This window comes from Hydra viridissima, unplaced genomic scaffold, assembly GCF_058129835.1.
Source record: "Hydra viridissima isolate aposymbiotic clone 2 unplaced genomic scaffold, HvirCarnegie_v1 scaffold_11, whole genome shotgun sequence".
In the NCBI taxonomy this organism is placed as follows: domain Eukaryota; kingdom Metazoa; phylum Cnidaria; class Hydrozoa; order Anthoathecata; family Hydridae; genus Hydra; species Hydra viridissima.
The window spans coordinates 3,257,501-3,274,415 of record NW_028324310.1 but is presented as its reverse complement, the minus strand read 5'-3'; the positions used below and the strand labels follow the sequence as shown (position 1 = coordinate 3,274,415).

At 30.2% G+C, this 16,915-nt stretch overlaps 2 protein-coding genes and 1 pseudogene across 4 annotated transcripts in view; all 3 read left to right on the top strand.

The window, feature by feature from the left end:
- The window catches only part of LOC145191148 (UDP-glucose:glycoprotein glucosyltransferase 1-like), a 421,900-nt gene that overhangs the window by 101,721 nt on the left and 303,264 nt on the right, over positions 1-16,915 (top strand). The gene's annotated exons all lie outside the window — the stretch shown is intronic.
- LOC149881735 (uncharacterized protein DDB_G0284767-like) lies at positions 1,772-5,370 on the top strand. 3 transcript variants are annotated; one of them, XM_090066755.1, is made up of 3 exons: positions 1,786-2,009; positions 2,305-3,320; positions 3,423-5,370. In XM_090066755.1, the coding sequence occupies exons 2-3, from the start codon at positions 2,836-2,838 to the stop codon at positions 5,239-5,241; spliced, it is 2,304 nt and encodes a 767-aa protein (XP_089922881.1). In that variant the 5' UTR covers positions 1,786-2,009; positions 2,305-2,835; the 3' UTR covers positions 5,242-5,370. The 3 variants fall into 3 exon arrangements, with proteins under 3 accessions (XP_089922882.1, XP_089922881.1, XP_089922879.1); XM_090066756.1 differs by lacking the exon at positions 2,305-3,320 and having other exon boundaries at positions 1,772-1,854; positions 3,465-5,370; XM_090066753.1 differs by having other exon boundaries at positions 2,305-5,370.
- On the top strand, positions 7,487-8,241 carry LOC149881734 (uncharacterized; annotated as a pseudogene).

Sequence of the window (16,915 nt, the reverse complement as noted above, 5' to 3'; positions counted from 1 at the left end):
TATATATATATATACATATATCACAATAATTTCGTTAGTTAGGACATATATATACATATATATATATATATATATATATATATATATATATATATATATATATATATATATATATATATATATATATACACAAAGGGTCTGCCAATATTTTAAATTGGATTTCCCTCGCTTTTCCCTGATATTTACCTATTTATCGTTTAGAAAAATGCTCTTCAACTGCAAAAATATAAACAATAATACAACCCACATTAAATATATCAAGAGAAGTTCATAAAACTTTCTGCCTAATAAACTTTTAGATAACGTGTACTATATACAACTTATTTAAGTTATATAAGTTTGATAAAGACTCATCTTTCCTAATTTTTCTAAAACTTTACCTAATTTCCCTAATAATCCCTTGACTTTTTTGAAAATATATGATTTCCCTGCCATTTCCTTGATTTGGCCGACATCCTGTATATATTTATATGCAGATCTTGAGTATAATGACCACTTAGCAACATTGCAACATAAAATAACAAGTATTTAGTTTGATCTAATGTTATTAGTCACAACAACAAGGCTTAAAAAAATTGACAATGTATTATGAATTTAGCAATTAGTATGTAACATAGCAATGTTTTGTTACATATGCCATTTTATTATTAACAACAACATAAGTTATTTTTAACATATTTATCTTAACTAAAACAACATGATTACTCACAAACTAAATCAAGTTATGTTCAAGGTTTTGTGTTTAAATAATCGCTATTATTTAAAAAATTGTAGAACTTTAAAAAAAAATTCAAATATTTAAAGAAACACCACCAAAAATTTATGCACCCGAAAAACGCAGATAGTCCAAAAATGTATCTGGCAAAAAAGCAGATAGTCCTATTTTGTTTTACGCGGAGATTGCAGATAAGCCAATTTTGTTTTATACGGAGAAAGCAGATAAACCAAATTTGTTTTCCGCGGAGATTGCAGATAGTCCGATTTTGCGCGGAGCAATCGATATATATTCTTTCCGTGAAAAAAACTTTTTACAATGAAAAAAATTGGCCCATTAATTACATTATTTAAATGATGGACACATTACATAGTTAAAAGATATCATAGCAAAAAGCTTCTTAATTATGCAAACATCTAAACAACAAAGTTAAGTATTAAAATCTTTTCATGATTTGTTTGTAACGTGCGGCATTTACAGTTGCTACATGTGCATTACACTTATTAGGCATGTGATTATTTATTATGTAAATATAAAGTCGTATACTTTTGTACATTTTTCATGATATTTCAAATAAAATAAATTATTTTTAAAAGAAATTCTTATTCCCTAAACTCATAAGCGTTTTTGGATCGCTGGTGCCACAGGGCTCATTTAATCTAAGATAAAAAAGGGCTTGATTCTTGAGGTTAAAACCTTAAAAAAACTACGTTTAGAAATTTGAATTTTTTCAAATATCGACCACACGGTTCTAAAGAAGTTTAGGCCATACATCCAATTTATTTGAGAAGGCACCTTAATACCAACTAGTTCTCTAAACTTTTACAAACTTTAGCTATTTTACTAAATGTTCCCAAAAACATCTTATCAGTGAGTTTATCACTCTGGAATATTTTATAATCTCTTGCCATTATCGATAATCTGTTGGTTAGTTTTGTCTGTATTTGTTTTCGGTAAAAGCACAATCCTCGACGCAAGTAAACAAGAGTTAAGCGCAAGACAAAAAGAAAGTCTGGGCATCAGTAAAAAAGATTATGAGGAATTAAAAGTCCGATTAAGTACACAGTTTCAACGTTTACCACATGAGATACAAAGTGAAAGTTTGAGAATCAAAGTGAAAGTTTAGTACTTTGCATTTGGTAAATCTGCTTAATGTGATGTTGAGTAGTGTAATGTATTGTAATGTAAGTAAATGTAATGTAATGTAATGTAATGTAATGTAATGTAATGTAATGTCATGTAATGTAATGTCATGTAATGTCATGTAATGTCATGTAATGTCATGTCATGTCATGTCATGTAATGTCATGTAATGTCATGTAATGTCATGTAATGTCATGTAATGTCATGTAATGTAATGTAATGTAATGTAATGTAATGTAATGTAATGTAATGTAATGTAATGTAATGTAATGTAATGTAATGTAATGTAATGTAATGTAATGTAATGTAATGTAATGTAATGTAATGTAATGTAATGTAATGTAATGTAATGTAATGTAATGTAATGTAATGTAATGTGATGTGATGTGATGTAATGTGATGCGATGTGATGTGATGTGATGTGATGTAATGTAATATAATGTAAGGTATGTATTTATGTATATAGACTGTTGTTACAAGTTGTATTATTTCGATACACAATTGTTAATGCTGCTTTAGCGCTTTTATGGTGTTTATATTTTGTACAGTGATCAATATTTTAGAGCAATGAAGCAACACATTTTTTTCATGGATGATGATTGTCGTTAAGCATAAAACTTTAAGTAGCATACATGTTTGTAATTACTTCGTTTTACAATTATCGCGTCTTGATAGCAATTTAAATTACTACCAGATGTCATACTTCGTTTTACAACATCATATTGGTAATTTCCTAATGAAAACATTTAAAGTTTGACTAATAAATAAAGCAGGACAATTAAGTTTAAGATAATTTCTCAAAAATTTAAAAAATGTTGACAAGATACTCTCATTATATAATGTTTTAAAAGAAATATGAAATAATAAAGGATTACTTCACATACTTTCTACTGCTCTAATATGTTTTGTAAACTTACTGTCTTTCATTTTGATTTATAGAAAAATAATTAGCTAATTGATAACCCTAAATATATAAGATGCCGATTTCTTTTTTTAAAAGTGGAGAAAGGGAAGGTCAAATTGACAGAATTGACTTTTTAAATGACCAAGGAAATGAACAGTTTGTATTAAAGAACTTAATTTGGGAAAACATTCCAAACTTAGCAGTTATCACTGGCAAAAATGGGGTTGGAAAAACGCATTTACTTACTCAATTAAGGGATTATAATTATAATAAAGAAAGAAAAAAAATTATTGTATTTTGGAGAGATACTTCCTCTCAAAGTATAAGAAAAGCACCAAAGAATCCTGATATATTTAGATTACTAAGTAATAAAGACTTATTTGTACAATCATTCAAACAGTATGCAAATACCAGAGACGTTCGAGTTTTAGATTCTTTTATAAACTTTGAAATTGGTAAAACATTGAAGGAGAAAATTGATCGCGGTCAATTTTGTAATCCAGTTAAAGATGATATATTTGCCAACAAAATTTCTGAAATGATAGATAATTGCAGACCGTATTATAATATGAAACACACAGAATCAAAATTTCTAAACATAATAAATCATGTATTTTTATCATATGATAAAAGAGCTACATATCATCAACAAGATTACAGGGATATTTGTAAACAAGAAATTCTTTTGGATTTCTTTTGTAGAAATGAAAGCATAGCTAATGGAAATTATTTTAAAAAAACAGCGGATCCAAAATTCATGGAAGAACTAATTGAAAAATATATGGAGACGGAGCTAAAACTTGAACATCCGTGTAAAGCTATAAACAAACTATTGATAAAATACAACTTTACTTACCAACTTTTGTGGGAAAAAAACAAGGATGGACGCAAAGAAATATGGTTTAGTAGATTTACTAATCAAAATTTATATTCACTTTCTTGCCTATCTTTCGGAGAGAAAGTGATTTTAGATTTACTAGCTTGGTTGTTTTATTTTAAGGGTTTAAGTGCAGAAGAAAACAAAAAACATGACATCACCCGGACTAATTTAATGCTTTTAGATGAGCCAGATAGTCACATCGATCCCACTAATTGCGAAATATTTTTCAAAATTCTTCATGAAGAGTTTGTTAAGACCCTCAACTTTCAAGTTTTTTTGACAACTCATAGAATGGATACTGTTAATCTTGCTCCTGATCAGTCTGTCTTTATTATGGAAAATGACCATGAAATTAGACGTAATAAAACCGATGCACTCATCAGAATGAACCCATCTCTTAGACTAGCAACATCGCGTGAAGCAAACTCTGCATTGTCAGAGGGAAAGTATGTTATACAACCTAATGTGAACTTTGTGCTTGTTGAAAACGAAGACGATGCAAAGTTTTATAGCATTATTTACCATAAACTTTCCCAAATCAAGAAACTAACAAATTATTCTGCCCAAACTATTTTTACTCCTGTTGGAATAAAGGTAATTCGTCCGGAAGAGTTGGATGAATTAGCTATATGTATTAGCAACTTCTCTTTGGGTTCTAACTCGCCTGATGTGCAAGCATGTAAAAGTCTAATCAACAAACTGAAGAGTAAAAATGATGCCGGAGGAGGGTGCAACACTGTTAAAAAAAAGGTTGTTATTGAAGTTTATAAAATTGACAATATTGATGAAAAGCTAGGTGCAGTAGAAATACCGTTAAAAAAACACAACATTCAAAACCCCCCAGTGATGTATTGGGGACTAATAGACAAAGATAATAAAAATAAGCCTAAAAATAGTCTGCATGTCATAGATGTGTATAGCTTTGAAAACTACTTATGCATGCCTTTAAACTTGTTTTATCTTTTTTGTGAAGGAAATGATTCTCAAAGTGTAACATTTAGGACAAAAAAAGAACGGCTAGAGCAACTCCTGAAAAATGATGAAGTGAGTACAGAGGTAATCGATAATGCAGGAATCGAGAGTATGAGTCAAGAATGCACAAGTCAAGAACTTGAGGAGAACTTAAATGGCATGGTTATTGATTGTGCTTCCAAAGCTATTGAAGCTTTAATTGAAAAGCTTAAAGAAAAAAAAAAAACTGCTGGTAATAAAGTAAAGACTTTAGAAAAGTTTGAAGAGAGTCTCCAAAGTACTGATACTAAAGCGGTTAAGTTAGTTAATAACATTGTGATTCTATGTCCGAGCATATTTTTAGAAGGATTTGATTTTTCAATTAATGGAAAAGGTAATTCTGCTAAAGGACATAACTTAATAGAAGTAATTAACTACATAATATACGAAAGGGAATTCAACAAGAAAAGTGAGTATCACTTTCTTAAAGCTTTATGTAGTTTACCAGCAAACCTATTGCCAGAAAGCATTTTAATTTCAATAAACAACCTTGCAACTTCAAAACTTTATAAAGAAAATATAGATAGGAAAAGAAAACAAATTGAGGAACTTCAACCCACTTGCAAAAAGAGTTCGAGTAATATGTAAATGTATGAGGGCCTTGGCACTCACAAACATTGAGAAACTTTAGATCTTCACACCACATAGTTTTGTGTAAAACGCGTGCTCAAGGACGGTTTAATGTTTTGTTAAAATACAAATATGCATACAAAACATACATACATACATACATACATACATACATACATACATACATACATACATACATACATACATACATACATACATACATACATACATACATACATACATACATACATACATACATACATACATACATACATACATACATACATACATACATACATACATACATACATACATACATACATACATACATACATACATACATACATACATACATACATACATACATACATACATACATACATACATACATACATACATACATACATACATACATACATACATACATACATACATACATACATACATACATACATACATACATACATACATACATACATACATACATACATACATACATACATACATACATACATACATACATACATACATACATACATACATACATACATACATACATACATACATACATACATACATACATACATACATACATACATTCATACATACATTTTTATATGTTCATTAAGTTATAATTTTTTATTTAGCTTCATATGATTTATTCTGAATAATAATAAAATGATAAATATTGATAAACAGATTTAAATTAACATACAATGTTGTTCTGGCTATGGGCATGGCCGCCGAGAAGGGGGGCGGGGCAAGACGGGGAAGTTTCCCGGGGCTCCGTGTGGGTACAAATATTTTTTTAAAACAATTTTTAAGATATTTAAATAGTTTTGACTTATAAAAGATTTGATTAACTTTTATTTTTATATTTCAATGACCAAAGCACGCTTCTATTGGTCCTGGGTATACAATTGATCATAATGAGGGCCCTTTGAGATAACTTCCCCAGGGCCCTAAATTGCGAATATGCAAAACATATTGCGAATGGAGCATATAAATGATAATTTTTAAAAGGTAAAGTATCTAAAATAATGTGTTTTTTTTCGTAAATGAAAAACAAACTTTACTTTTTATTTACTTATTCTTTCAAAATATACCGAAATTCGAAAGTAGGCGAGAAAAGATTGACTTGTACTTAAACTTTTCGCTTGAACTGCTTTTCTTTTTTAACAGAGCAATCAAATTTTTACAATTGCTCGCATCGACAATTGTAAGAACTTGATTAAAAGCCAAAACTTAGAGCGATGGAATCTCTTAAACAATTCACTTCCAATAATTTGACGGCATCAAAATAACTTATTGCACAATATGCAATGTTGGCTTGAAGTGAAATTATTTAGATTTAGATAGCAGTAGAACCGGGTAAACTTGAAATGGTCCAAGTTGCCACCCTTTTAATAGACGTGGCTATTTTCTCCCCCATATTTGTTTACACTTGAAAAGTTTTTTTAGCTCTTTTATAGCTCGGAACAGTTCACTGAATTTTGCCAAAAAATGTCTTAATTAATTACCAAAAATGAGGCTATCTTTGAAAGAACATTACTCCCTTAATTTAATTGATAAAAATGTGAATGATAAAAGGTAAGAATCTTTCAAATGCTTTTTTTGTTTACTTCATCAATTTTTTTTAGTAACATCCTTTATGCAAATATTTTTGTGTCGACTTGTATAAAATAAATTCGAATTGTCTCGATTCTCTAATGGGTGACTAAAAAATGAGTTAAACTTTGATGACAAACTCTATGTTGTTTATATGTAATATCAATATTTTCAAAGTGACCTTATTAAAGCTTATTTAATTCTTGTTTTAACAAATATTTTTGATTACATATTTTTAAATTAAAGATTGTTGAACAAAATGAACAATAAATAAGCGTGTCAAAGAGAGTGAACAGGTATTACTTGGACAATAAATTTGAAGACAAAATGTTCACGATGGATTAATTTAAATGCGAGAAAATCTGTAAAAGTACTAATTGTAAGATAAATCGCTTGTTTCTAGTTACAATGAAAAATTTGCGGAAATTGGCATTTCAGCTAGATAAAAAGGACAAGATACCACATAACTTTAACAAGAAAACAGAAATGGCAGGCTATCAGTAGGCAAAAAACTTTTCAAAACGCAATCCTGGTATTTCTTTGCGTATCCCGGAGGAATCTTCTGAAGCTAGAGCAAAGGGATTTAAGAGGTAAAAAAGATGTTGGAACTCTAATATCAGCTGAACGAGGAAAAACAATAGCAATCGAAATTTGTATGAGTGCCTCCGGTATATACGTGCTTCCCATGATTATTATTCCCCGTCTTAGAGCTTTCTTAAATATAAATGTTATTAAAAAAGCTCCTCCGGGTACTATTTCATCATACCACCCTAGTGGTTGGATGCAAACTGATATATTTTTGAAGTGGTTGAAGTATGTTCCGTCATTTATAATGCCATCCAAAAAAAAGCCTGTACTGCTTTTATTAGATGGTCATGCGACACATACAAAAAATTTGAAGTTCATAATGAAAGCACATGTTCACACCGTCAGAAGCCACTAGATATCTCCTTCATGGCACCATTTAGTTGCAACTATTCGAATGAAGTTCGTATTTGGTTGCATACACATCATCCTAGAATTGTGACTGAATATCAGATTCCAGAAATATTTAGAAAAGCTTATATGAAATCTACAAACATGTTGACGGCTGTTAATGGTTTAAGAAAGACGGAAATAATTCCACTTAACCCTGAAGTTTTTGATAATTGGATGTTTGAGCCTTCAAAAACAACCAACAGGCCATTTCCTGAGATGGATTGTGCAACACCAAATCTAACCACCAAGTCTCAAACACAAACTATTTCACTGCAAGATGTATCCCTGACTTCTTGCTCTGAACCAGAAAGTTTGTCCTCAACATCTATGGCTTCTTTCCCAAATGCTTCACCTGCAGAAATTGTAAGTTTATGGAATGAGAAAACGATGTCGAAAGGGCAAAACAGCTACACTCACCAGTTCACCATATAAAGCGGAACTGGAAAGCACATGGTTTTAAAAACTAAAAAAACCAAAAATGCTCAAGCAGTTTCCGAGACTGCAGAAATATAAAAAATGCTACACCAACGGAAATTGTAAGTATTTCGAATGAGAAAACTCACACCGTAAAATACAAAAAATTTCTTCACAGTATGCAAATGTGCAACAAAATCAGCAAATAATCTGAGCTGTGACAATTTTAAGAAAATGTACCGCAAAAAGTGTACCCCCAACGATTCTTGAGAGGGTGCGGTTGTGCCTTAAAATGGGGTCAAAACCTTTTTTTTTCACTAACTGTAATTTTTGTGTAATAGCATTTTCAAAAACAATTTTACTTTTTTCATAATTGCAGCAATTTAAAGCTAAATAATGTGGTTATTGAAATAAACTTTTAAAAAAAAATGTCTTTTTTGTTTTCATATTCCATTAATCTAAACGTTATGGAGGCTGTTATCCCCCTACTTCCCCTATATTCAAAACATTGAAAAACACGAAATCCATTAAAAAAAGGAAAAAGCAAAAGATTCCAAAGCGAAGTGATAAACAAAAAGCGACAACTTAAATTGAATTAAAATAAATAAGCATATGAATTTTAAAAACTATAATTGCTTTAGATAATCTTATTTTTTTTTAAAAATGAGCCAAGCAGAACACACCACTGATTACGAGCGTGGTAAAATTGATGCTCTTTATTTAAAGAATCTAAGTGAACGAGAAATAGCAAATAATATAAACAGATCGAAAAGTTTTGTTTGAAATTACCTTAAAGGAAGAAATAGAAATGTGTTTAAGAAAACTCGAGGACGTAAAAAGATAATTAACAACCTGGCTCAACAAGCAATTTTTAAGTTCGTAAGCAATTCAACAATCACTGCTGAGAAGATAAATTGATTTATCATTAGTTACAAGTATTTCAACTATTCAACGAGTTATCAAATCAAATCCATTAATTAATCGTAAGAAATTAAAATGAAAACCATCAATTAATCAAAGACAAAAAGAAGCTGGATTTGATTGTGCCAGAAATCGCATTGAAACAAAGTAGGATTGGAATGATGTTGTTTGGTCTGATGAAGAGAAGTTCGGTTTAGGTGGACCTGGTTGGTATCAGTTATATTTGCATGATTTAAAAAAGGAAGAAAAGCTTTTATCTCGACGTAATTTCGGAAGTGATAGTTTAATGGTTTGGGCAGCCTTTGAAAGTAGAGGAAAATTAAGCATTTTATTTGGTACTCTAGTCTCTGAACACTATACAGAACTACTTAAAGAAATTTCGCTACCTTGTTTTAAAAAAATAAACGGCAAAAGTCCGATTTTTCTACGGGATCGAGCTAGCATCTACCGATTAAATCATACAAAATATTGGTTTTAAACAAAGAAAATGAATATTTAACTGCCATCGAATAGCCCGGATTTAAATTCAATCGAAAACATAGGGGTAGCTTGGTTCGTTTGATTTATACAAACGAAAAGCATTTAAATAATGTCAATGAGTTAAAAGAAAAAATAAAGGAATACTTGGATCAAATAACCTCAGATGAATTAAAAAATTTTATTGATTCAATGCCAAATAGAATTACTGAAGTGATAAAAAAAAAAGGTGCATCAACTCACTATTAATTAAAAAAAAACTTAAGTTGACTTAAAACTTTGTTGTTTGAAAGTTAAAAAACTTCAAACAAAATCTTTTATCTTTTTAAATTCTAAAACCTTATAGTATTTCAATTTTTTTATGCGTATTTTAACTTTTTATATTCTAAATTTGCTATCATTTTTATAAGTTGTCAAAATATTTTATCTCCCTAATGGTCAATCTTTACAGGATTAAAGTAGTATATCTCTTATTTCTTATATCCATTTTCTTATTTATTTTAGTATGCTTTCCTTCAAAACCTCATTATTTAACATAATTGATAAAATATTGTCTAAATAGGAATATACATGTTGTCGAAGAAATCTTGTTGCTTAAAATTACAATGTTCTGTAAATTACACTAATTTTATAACTAAAGGTGCATTTGATACACAGGTATTCTCCTTAACTCCATAACTAAAAGTATGTATAACATCTACATGTAATATATACTGTTGGTCTTTCCCTCCTTTTAAAATGCTCAATAAATGTTCCAAATCATTTACTTAAATGCGACTTACTTAGAATTGGATTAATAAGGCAATAAAAAGTTATCCTGATGGCGATATAACAATGACAAATCGGTGATACATTATGTTCTCATCAGGAAATCCAAACAGAAAATCATTTTTATATTTAGAAAACGTTTTCTTGAGTTTTACTTTAAGAGGAAAAGCTATTTCAAGCTTCGCAACTATTTTAAATTGCATACAAAAATCAGAAAATACTTTTTGATGTAATGGTCAAAAGTTGGGTACTTTATAATAAATTTTTTTAAACTAAAACATTTACTTTTAGCTAATAAACTCGTGTATTTTTTAGCTCCTAATACGTATTAATAATAAGCTCAATAGTGACACAAAAAATACTCACTCGCAAAATCCGACTGAAGCTTTAACAAAAGTTTAGGTATCACATTTATTTTTTACCCTTTCATAATTCCTATGATGGTGCGCTGAATCTGAATTCGTTTATATAAAGATTGGATGAGAAGACTTAGTGCTGATATTGAAGTTTACAACTTTTTTATTGATCTTACAAATTGTGTTAAACATTTTCGACAAATTATTTGGCATAAGATGCAAGAGTATGTCTTTTTCAATCAGACCTACTTTAAGTTGATTCAATTGATTGACAATAAGTTGACTATCGGGAAAAAAAACTTCATCCACTAACTCTGTAATTTCCGTGGCGAAAGTTGCTAGAACGCTCAATGACGTTACGGAATTAATAATACTGATAGTTATTGCAAAAATAATATTATGTATGCGTTAATTTTGAATATGTGTTGGTTTTTATCAGGGCTGTGGAGTCGAATTTGGAGTAGTGGAGTTGGAGTCGGAGCTCATTTTGGCTGGAGTCGGAGTCGAAGTTGGAAAAATTGTACCGACTCCGACTCCAGCTTAAAAAAAATCTTTCAAAGTTTCATAATTTTAATAAGGATTTTATAGATGTTACTCATTAAAATATTTTATGTTCTGTCAGTCTAAAGCACAAGTATCAAACTCTAGCCCTGCAGTTGTTACAAAACTACAAGTCCCGTGATGCTTTGATAGCTGTAGGATATCCAGACATAATGGGAATTGTAGTTTGCAACAACTGGAAGGCACCAATGAATTTCTCCCGGTCTTTGTGGAAAAGATTATTCAAGAATATGAACTTAAAGAAAAACAAGATCTATCTCTCTAACTGACAATATTTCAAACATGATTTTGACAAATTCATTATTTTATTGGTGACTACATTAGAGTTTATTGGATAACAAGTGTTTAGAAAGTTGTGTTTTCAGAAATTATTTTCTTATAAATACTGTTTAAAGCACTAAGTTGTTGGATTATTTGTATCATGGTGATGAAATAGCCAATATTAAAATTTTACTACAGTAAATTTGTTGTTAAAAATTGGTTACTTATGAAGGAGTCGGAGTCGGAGTCGGAGTTGGAGGTCGGAGTTGGAGTCGGTCCATGATAAAATCAAGGAGTCGGAGTCGGAACAGCAGCTTACCAACTCCACAGCCCTGGTTTTTATGACGTTTTTAAGGGTATTGTCCAATATAAAAGAAGGAGAAAGTTCATAAAGATAGGATTTTGGTTTGAAGAGAATATTGTTGTTATCTTATCGATCTTTTGCGAGAAAACTACAAACTAACTGGGACTTTATTATCTGTTATCTAAAGTAAGAGCTGCATTGAAACGTGTAGATGTGACTCTCAGTGATGTTGTTTGACACCATGCTAAAAAAAACTCTGTAGTTTGTTACAACTGCAAAGGTTTGAATCAGATTGCTAAGAACTGTTTACATGCAAAGAACTCGTTACCGAAGATCTTTTGCTGTTTTTAATGTGGTACTGAAAAATATGTTGCATCAAAATAATTGAAGTTGCAGGGAAATGAGTGCAGGAGCGACGAAATAAACAGTAGAATCATCGCATTATCTATTGTTCGTTTAAAAGTTGATGGTATAATAGCAATAGCTATGGTAAATACGGAATGTTCAAAGACAATCTTATAATCAAAACTTCCTGTTCAAGAATCAACCTAAATGCTCAAACTCTCTAAAGGTTTGAAGGAAACGTTTGTAGGAAAGGTTACCTTGGATATGTAGTTGTAACTTTTAAAGTACGTCATAAAGTTATTTTAGTTGATTTCCGACCGTTTGGAGTTGATATTATGTTGGAATGAGTTCAATTATATTAACAGTAAAGTTGGGTCGAGCTATTGTGTGACAGAGGTTTTGAGCAAGGAAAAAATCAACAAAATCTATGGTGGTACACCACCTAATATTCTAAATTCTTTAAGATTTGAAAAAAAAAAAAAAAAAAATCAATTTAATAATAATACAAAATATATAAATTGAGAATGCTTTTTTATACTTAACTTTGCTCTGTCTTGCTTATTTTGCCTCACTTTACTCAAAAAACCGTCTTTTTGATGGGCCTACTCAAAACGCAATATCTTGAAATATGTTAATGCACAACCTATGAATTTTTTTGCACATGTTCTAGACATGTAAACTAAACGTATTGACATAGGAATTTTAAGAATACCTGGCTACATCAACTAATTACTACTAGACATTCTTAATACTCTTCTTTTTATCTTAATATAAAAACAACATGGAATAAACACAAAATTGCAGTTCTTTTATAGATCATTAAAAAAAAAATTTTTTTAAGGCCTAAGAATTAATAAAAAAAGAAATTGGAGAATAATTTTTGAATTTTGAAATGTCATTTTCTACAAAATTCAAAATATTTCCTGAAAATTTGAAGTGATTTGCTTTACTACTTCACAAGATATCATGTTTTCAATAACACCATGTTTCGCAAATATCAAAAACAGAGAAAAACGCAAAAGAAGATTTAATAACAAAAAAAGGAAAACTATAGAGTATAAAAACTAATAAAATCCAGCAGAATAAGCTCGGCATGGTTCTAATTGGTGGCGTAATTTCTGTCGTTGGGATTTTGAAGTAAGTGAAGACTTGATTGTACATTTTTTAATTCTGCATTTATCGCGGTTAATAAATCCAATATGAGAAAAATGTCCAATACATATTCATAAACTTTTCAAAACATCAATAATTCCATGGGTACCTTCATTAAGATTGATAATTGCAGAATTTACTGACATTTTGATTATGTTTCTATTTACAACAATATGTTTGGGGCAGCGTTTCCAGGTCATAGCATTTAATGCTTCATTATTGTTTTGTGTAAGACCTTGTAGGCACTTTTTAAGTAGTTCTTCACTACTTAAATCTTTGAATACAGGGACAAGAATATTTTTTATCGCAAATGGCAAGCTTAGCTTGGGTTTGTATGTTTTATGTCCACTAACATGGTCACATTGCCATTTACACTAGCTGGCAATAGTTCGTGGGCAAAATTGATGATGTATATTCATGCCTTTATATGCCTGTTAAAGTTGATATGGCTTTGACAACACCATTAAATGATGAGAGACCTCTTTTTTGCCGCGTTCCGTAAACTGAAACCTGATATTGAATTGTATCATCATGTAAAGCATTATTATCAATCAAGTTTCTAGTTTCTAATGCTGCTTTGTTAGTAAATGCTGAGCAACAGTTTCATTAGCATTGTATAATTTTTTGTTAATTTTATCATATGCATTGCAGGTAATTGAGGGAATGTTTATTAGCTGGTGGTATAGTTTGATTGGTTCATAACCTTCACCTGTTTCTCTAAATGCTAATACAGAAAGATTATTTATTTCATAGCTATCTCTTCCTAAAGAACTATTGAAAAGATTTGAAATAGGTCTGGAAATTTGAAATGAATGACACCAATCACAGAAAGTACAACAAAGTTCCAAGGTCAAACAAAGTCCGATTCTTTTATTAGGATAATTTTGTATGAAAATTGAAGAGAAGCAACTCGGATATTTCATTACTTCGAGAATCATTAAATGAAGTAACTCAAAGTTAATTATAAAGTTGAAATCATAATAAACAAGTTCTGGATTTTTCCTTGCAATACTTTTTTTTGCACTGGCTGTTGTTGTAAAATAAATAGGCTCTTGTGGTATAACTGTGCTCTGGCATTAAATTTTTTGTGCTTTGTTGTAACGATTAATGCCTTGGTAATATCTTTTTTTTCCTTCTAGCATAGGATCTGATCATTTTAAGGTTAATAAGTTAAGATAACCCAAGTCTCTTATTCAGAACAAATATTTTATTAATCAGTCAAACTATTAACTATTCAACAAACTAAGCAGCATTTAGCGGATTTGTTTTAAATTTATTTTGAAAAAGTAGTAATGTAAAACCACTATAAAAACTTATTTAAGCTTATGACTTATTAATTACAGAACAAACTAGAAATTATCCAGTTGTGTTTATTTTTTTTTTTGCGTTGCTAAGGCCGTTGCTACGTAACTTTTTTTAAAAGTTACTTTTTCTCAATACACTGCGGCCATTTTCTATAGACGCATGTAGAATTTAGCGGATTTACAGCGTTACAGTGGTAATAAAATTGTTCCAACGGTACTTTTGAATAAGTATACGTAAGAAAACAATAATCCATTATGCATCTGATTATTAATTGTCTTGATTGTATTAAAATAATTAAATTTTTAACATTCACGTGGCAATTTTCTATAGACGCACTAAAGTTTTTACGAATTTTGTCGCAAATTTCTTATGTTCTGTAGTATTTTTTATTTTGTGAGTCGAAATTAAGTTGAACTTTAACAAATGCCGAAAGGAAAGGTTCTTACCAATATTAAAAATGGTCAAATATTGGCTTATCATCGAGAAATAGTTCCAAATCGAGAAATTGCTAGAAGGTTGAAGAGATCTGATCACGTTATCCGTAACTTCTTGAAAAATCCAACGGATTAAGCAACAAACAAGAGGAAACCAAAGAAATCTAAGGTTTCAGGCTGTGAGAAATGCAGAATTGTTCGACTCGCATCAAGTTCATCAAAAAGTTTGAAAACAATTAAGTCAGATTTGGGTTTAAATGTTTGCAAGGAGACGATTTGGAAAGTTTTTAAAGACAGCCCACACATTGTACGATAAGAAATGAATAAAGCACAAAAGTTGAACCCGTTCACAAACAGTAGCGGATGGAATTCGCCCGCGAAAACATAGCACGCGATTGGGAACAAGTAAGAAATTTTAGTTTAAATTTTCATGAATACGTGAGATGTCTAAATAGCTGAATATATTTCTTTTCAATACCAGGTGATTTTTTCGGACAAGAAAAAGTTTAATCTTGATGGCCCTCATGGTTTTAGTGGCTACTAGCGTGATTTGAGGAGAGAACCCAAATATTAAAACCCAGGAAAGTTAGATTTAGCATTTTTATCTTGCAAAATGAAAGGCTCTGAATACATTGACGTGCTAAAGTTATGTTTGATTCCATTTAAAACCAAATATTGACGCAAAAAAGTTTGTTTTTCAACAAGACAACGCCAGCATTGAGCAAATGTGGTGGCCTGCTCGCAGTCCAGATTTGAATCCTGTTAAAAACATCTGGTGATTGTAAAACGTATCTATGTTGACCAGAAGCAATATAACTCTGCGGCAGAGCTAAAAGTAGAGGTATCAGAATGCTGGGAGGATATGGAGCCAAAAGTGCTGAAAAACTTGGTGGGAAGCATGTCAATACAAATTTATCAAGTAACTGAGCGCAAAGGAGGTCCAATCGAGTACTAAAAATCTGATAAAAAATTTTTTTTTTATAGTTTTGTTAAAATATGTGAACTGCGTCTATAGAAAAGAGTCGGCTATCTTTTGAATTTAATTCATTAATGATTGACCTCTTTTCAAATTTGATATTATTTTTTGATAAAGTTCATTATTTTTTGATACTTTGTTTATAATATTTTGAAATACGCTATAAAAATACGGTTAAAAAAGTTTTTAATACATAATCCACATGCGCCTATAAAAAATGGTCGTAGTTCATTAAAAAAAAAATTGGCAACTAACTTTATATATTATTTATCTACAAAAAGTTGTAGATAAATAATATATAAAGTTAGCTATCAAATGAGCTAAATAACAAAAATTTCATTTTTTTTAAAGATTTTGAGAAAATATTTTTGGTGTACCACCTTAAATTAAAAAGTAAGATAATGAAGCAGTTTTAGACAATCTTTAATGAAGAGTCAGATGGAAAAACTTAGAGAATGGAGAAGAATTGGTAACAAACCAGCGATCATTAATTTGCGAAAGGCTTATCTCCAATTAAAAACCGAAAGATCTCTTTGGCCGTTCTAAGATGTAGTATTTCAAAAGAAGAGTTTTTACCTGACACAATTTGACTTTGGATTAATTGTTGCACCAATGACTTTGAAATCCGTTGTAAGTGCTATTATTGATCAAGAGATTTGGTTAGAGTGGAACGTCCGCTTATGTGGGCAACATTTTTGTTGACACAAGTGTGGTGGATCTCAATCATCTCAAGAACCATTTTTTTAAATATGGTAATGAAAAGATAATTAATTGTGGACTTTCATAATATGCATTGTGATAACAATTATCCAGCTCAAACGGAAGCGTTGCA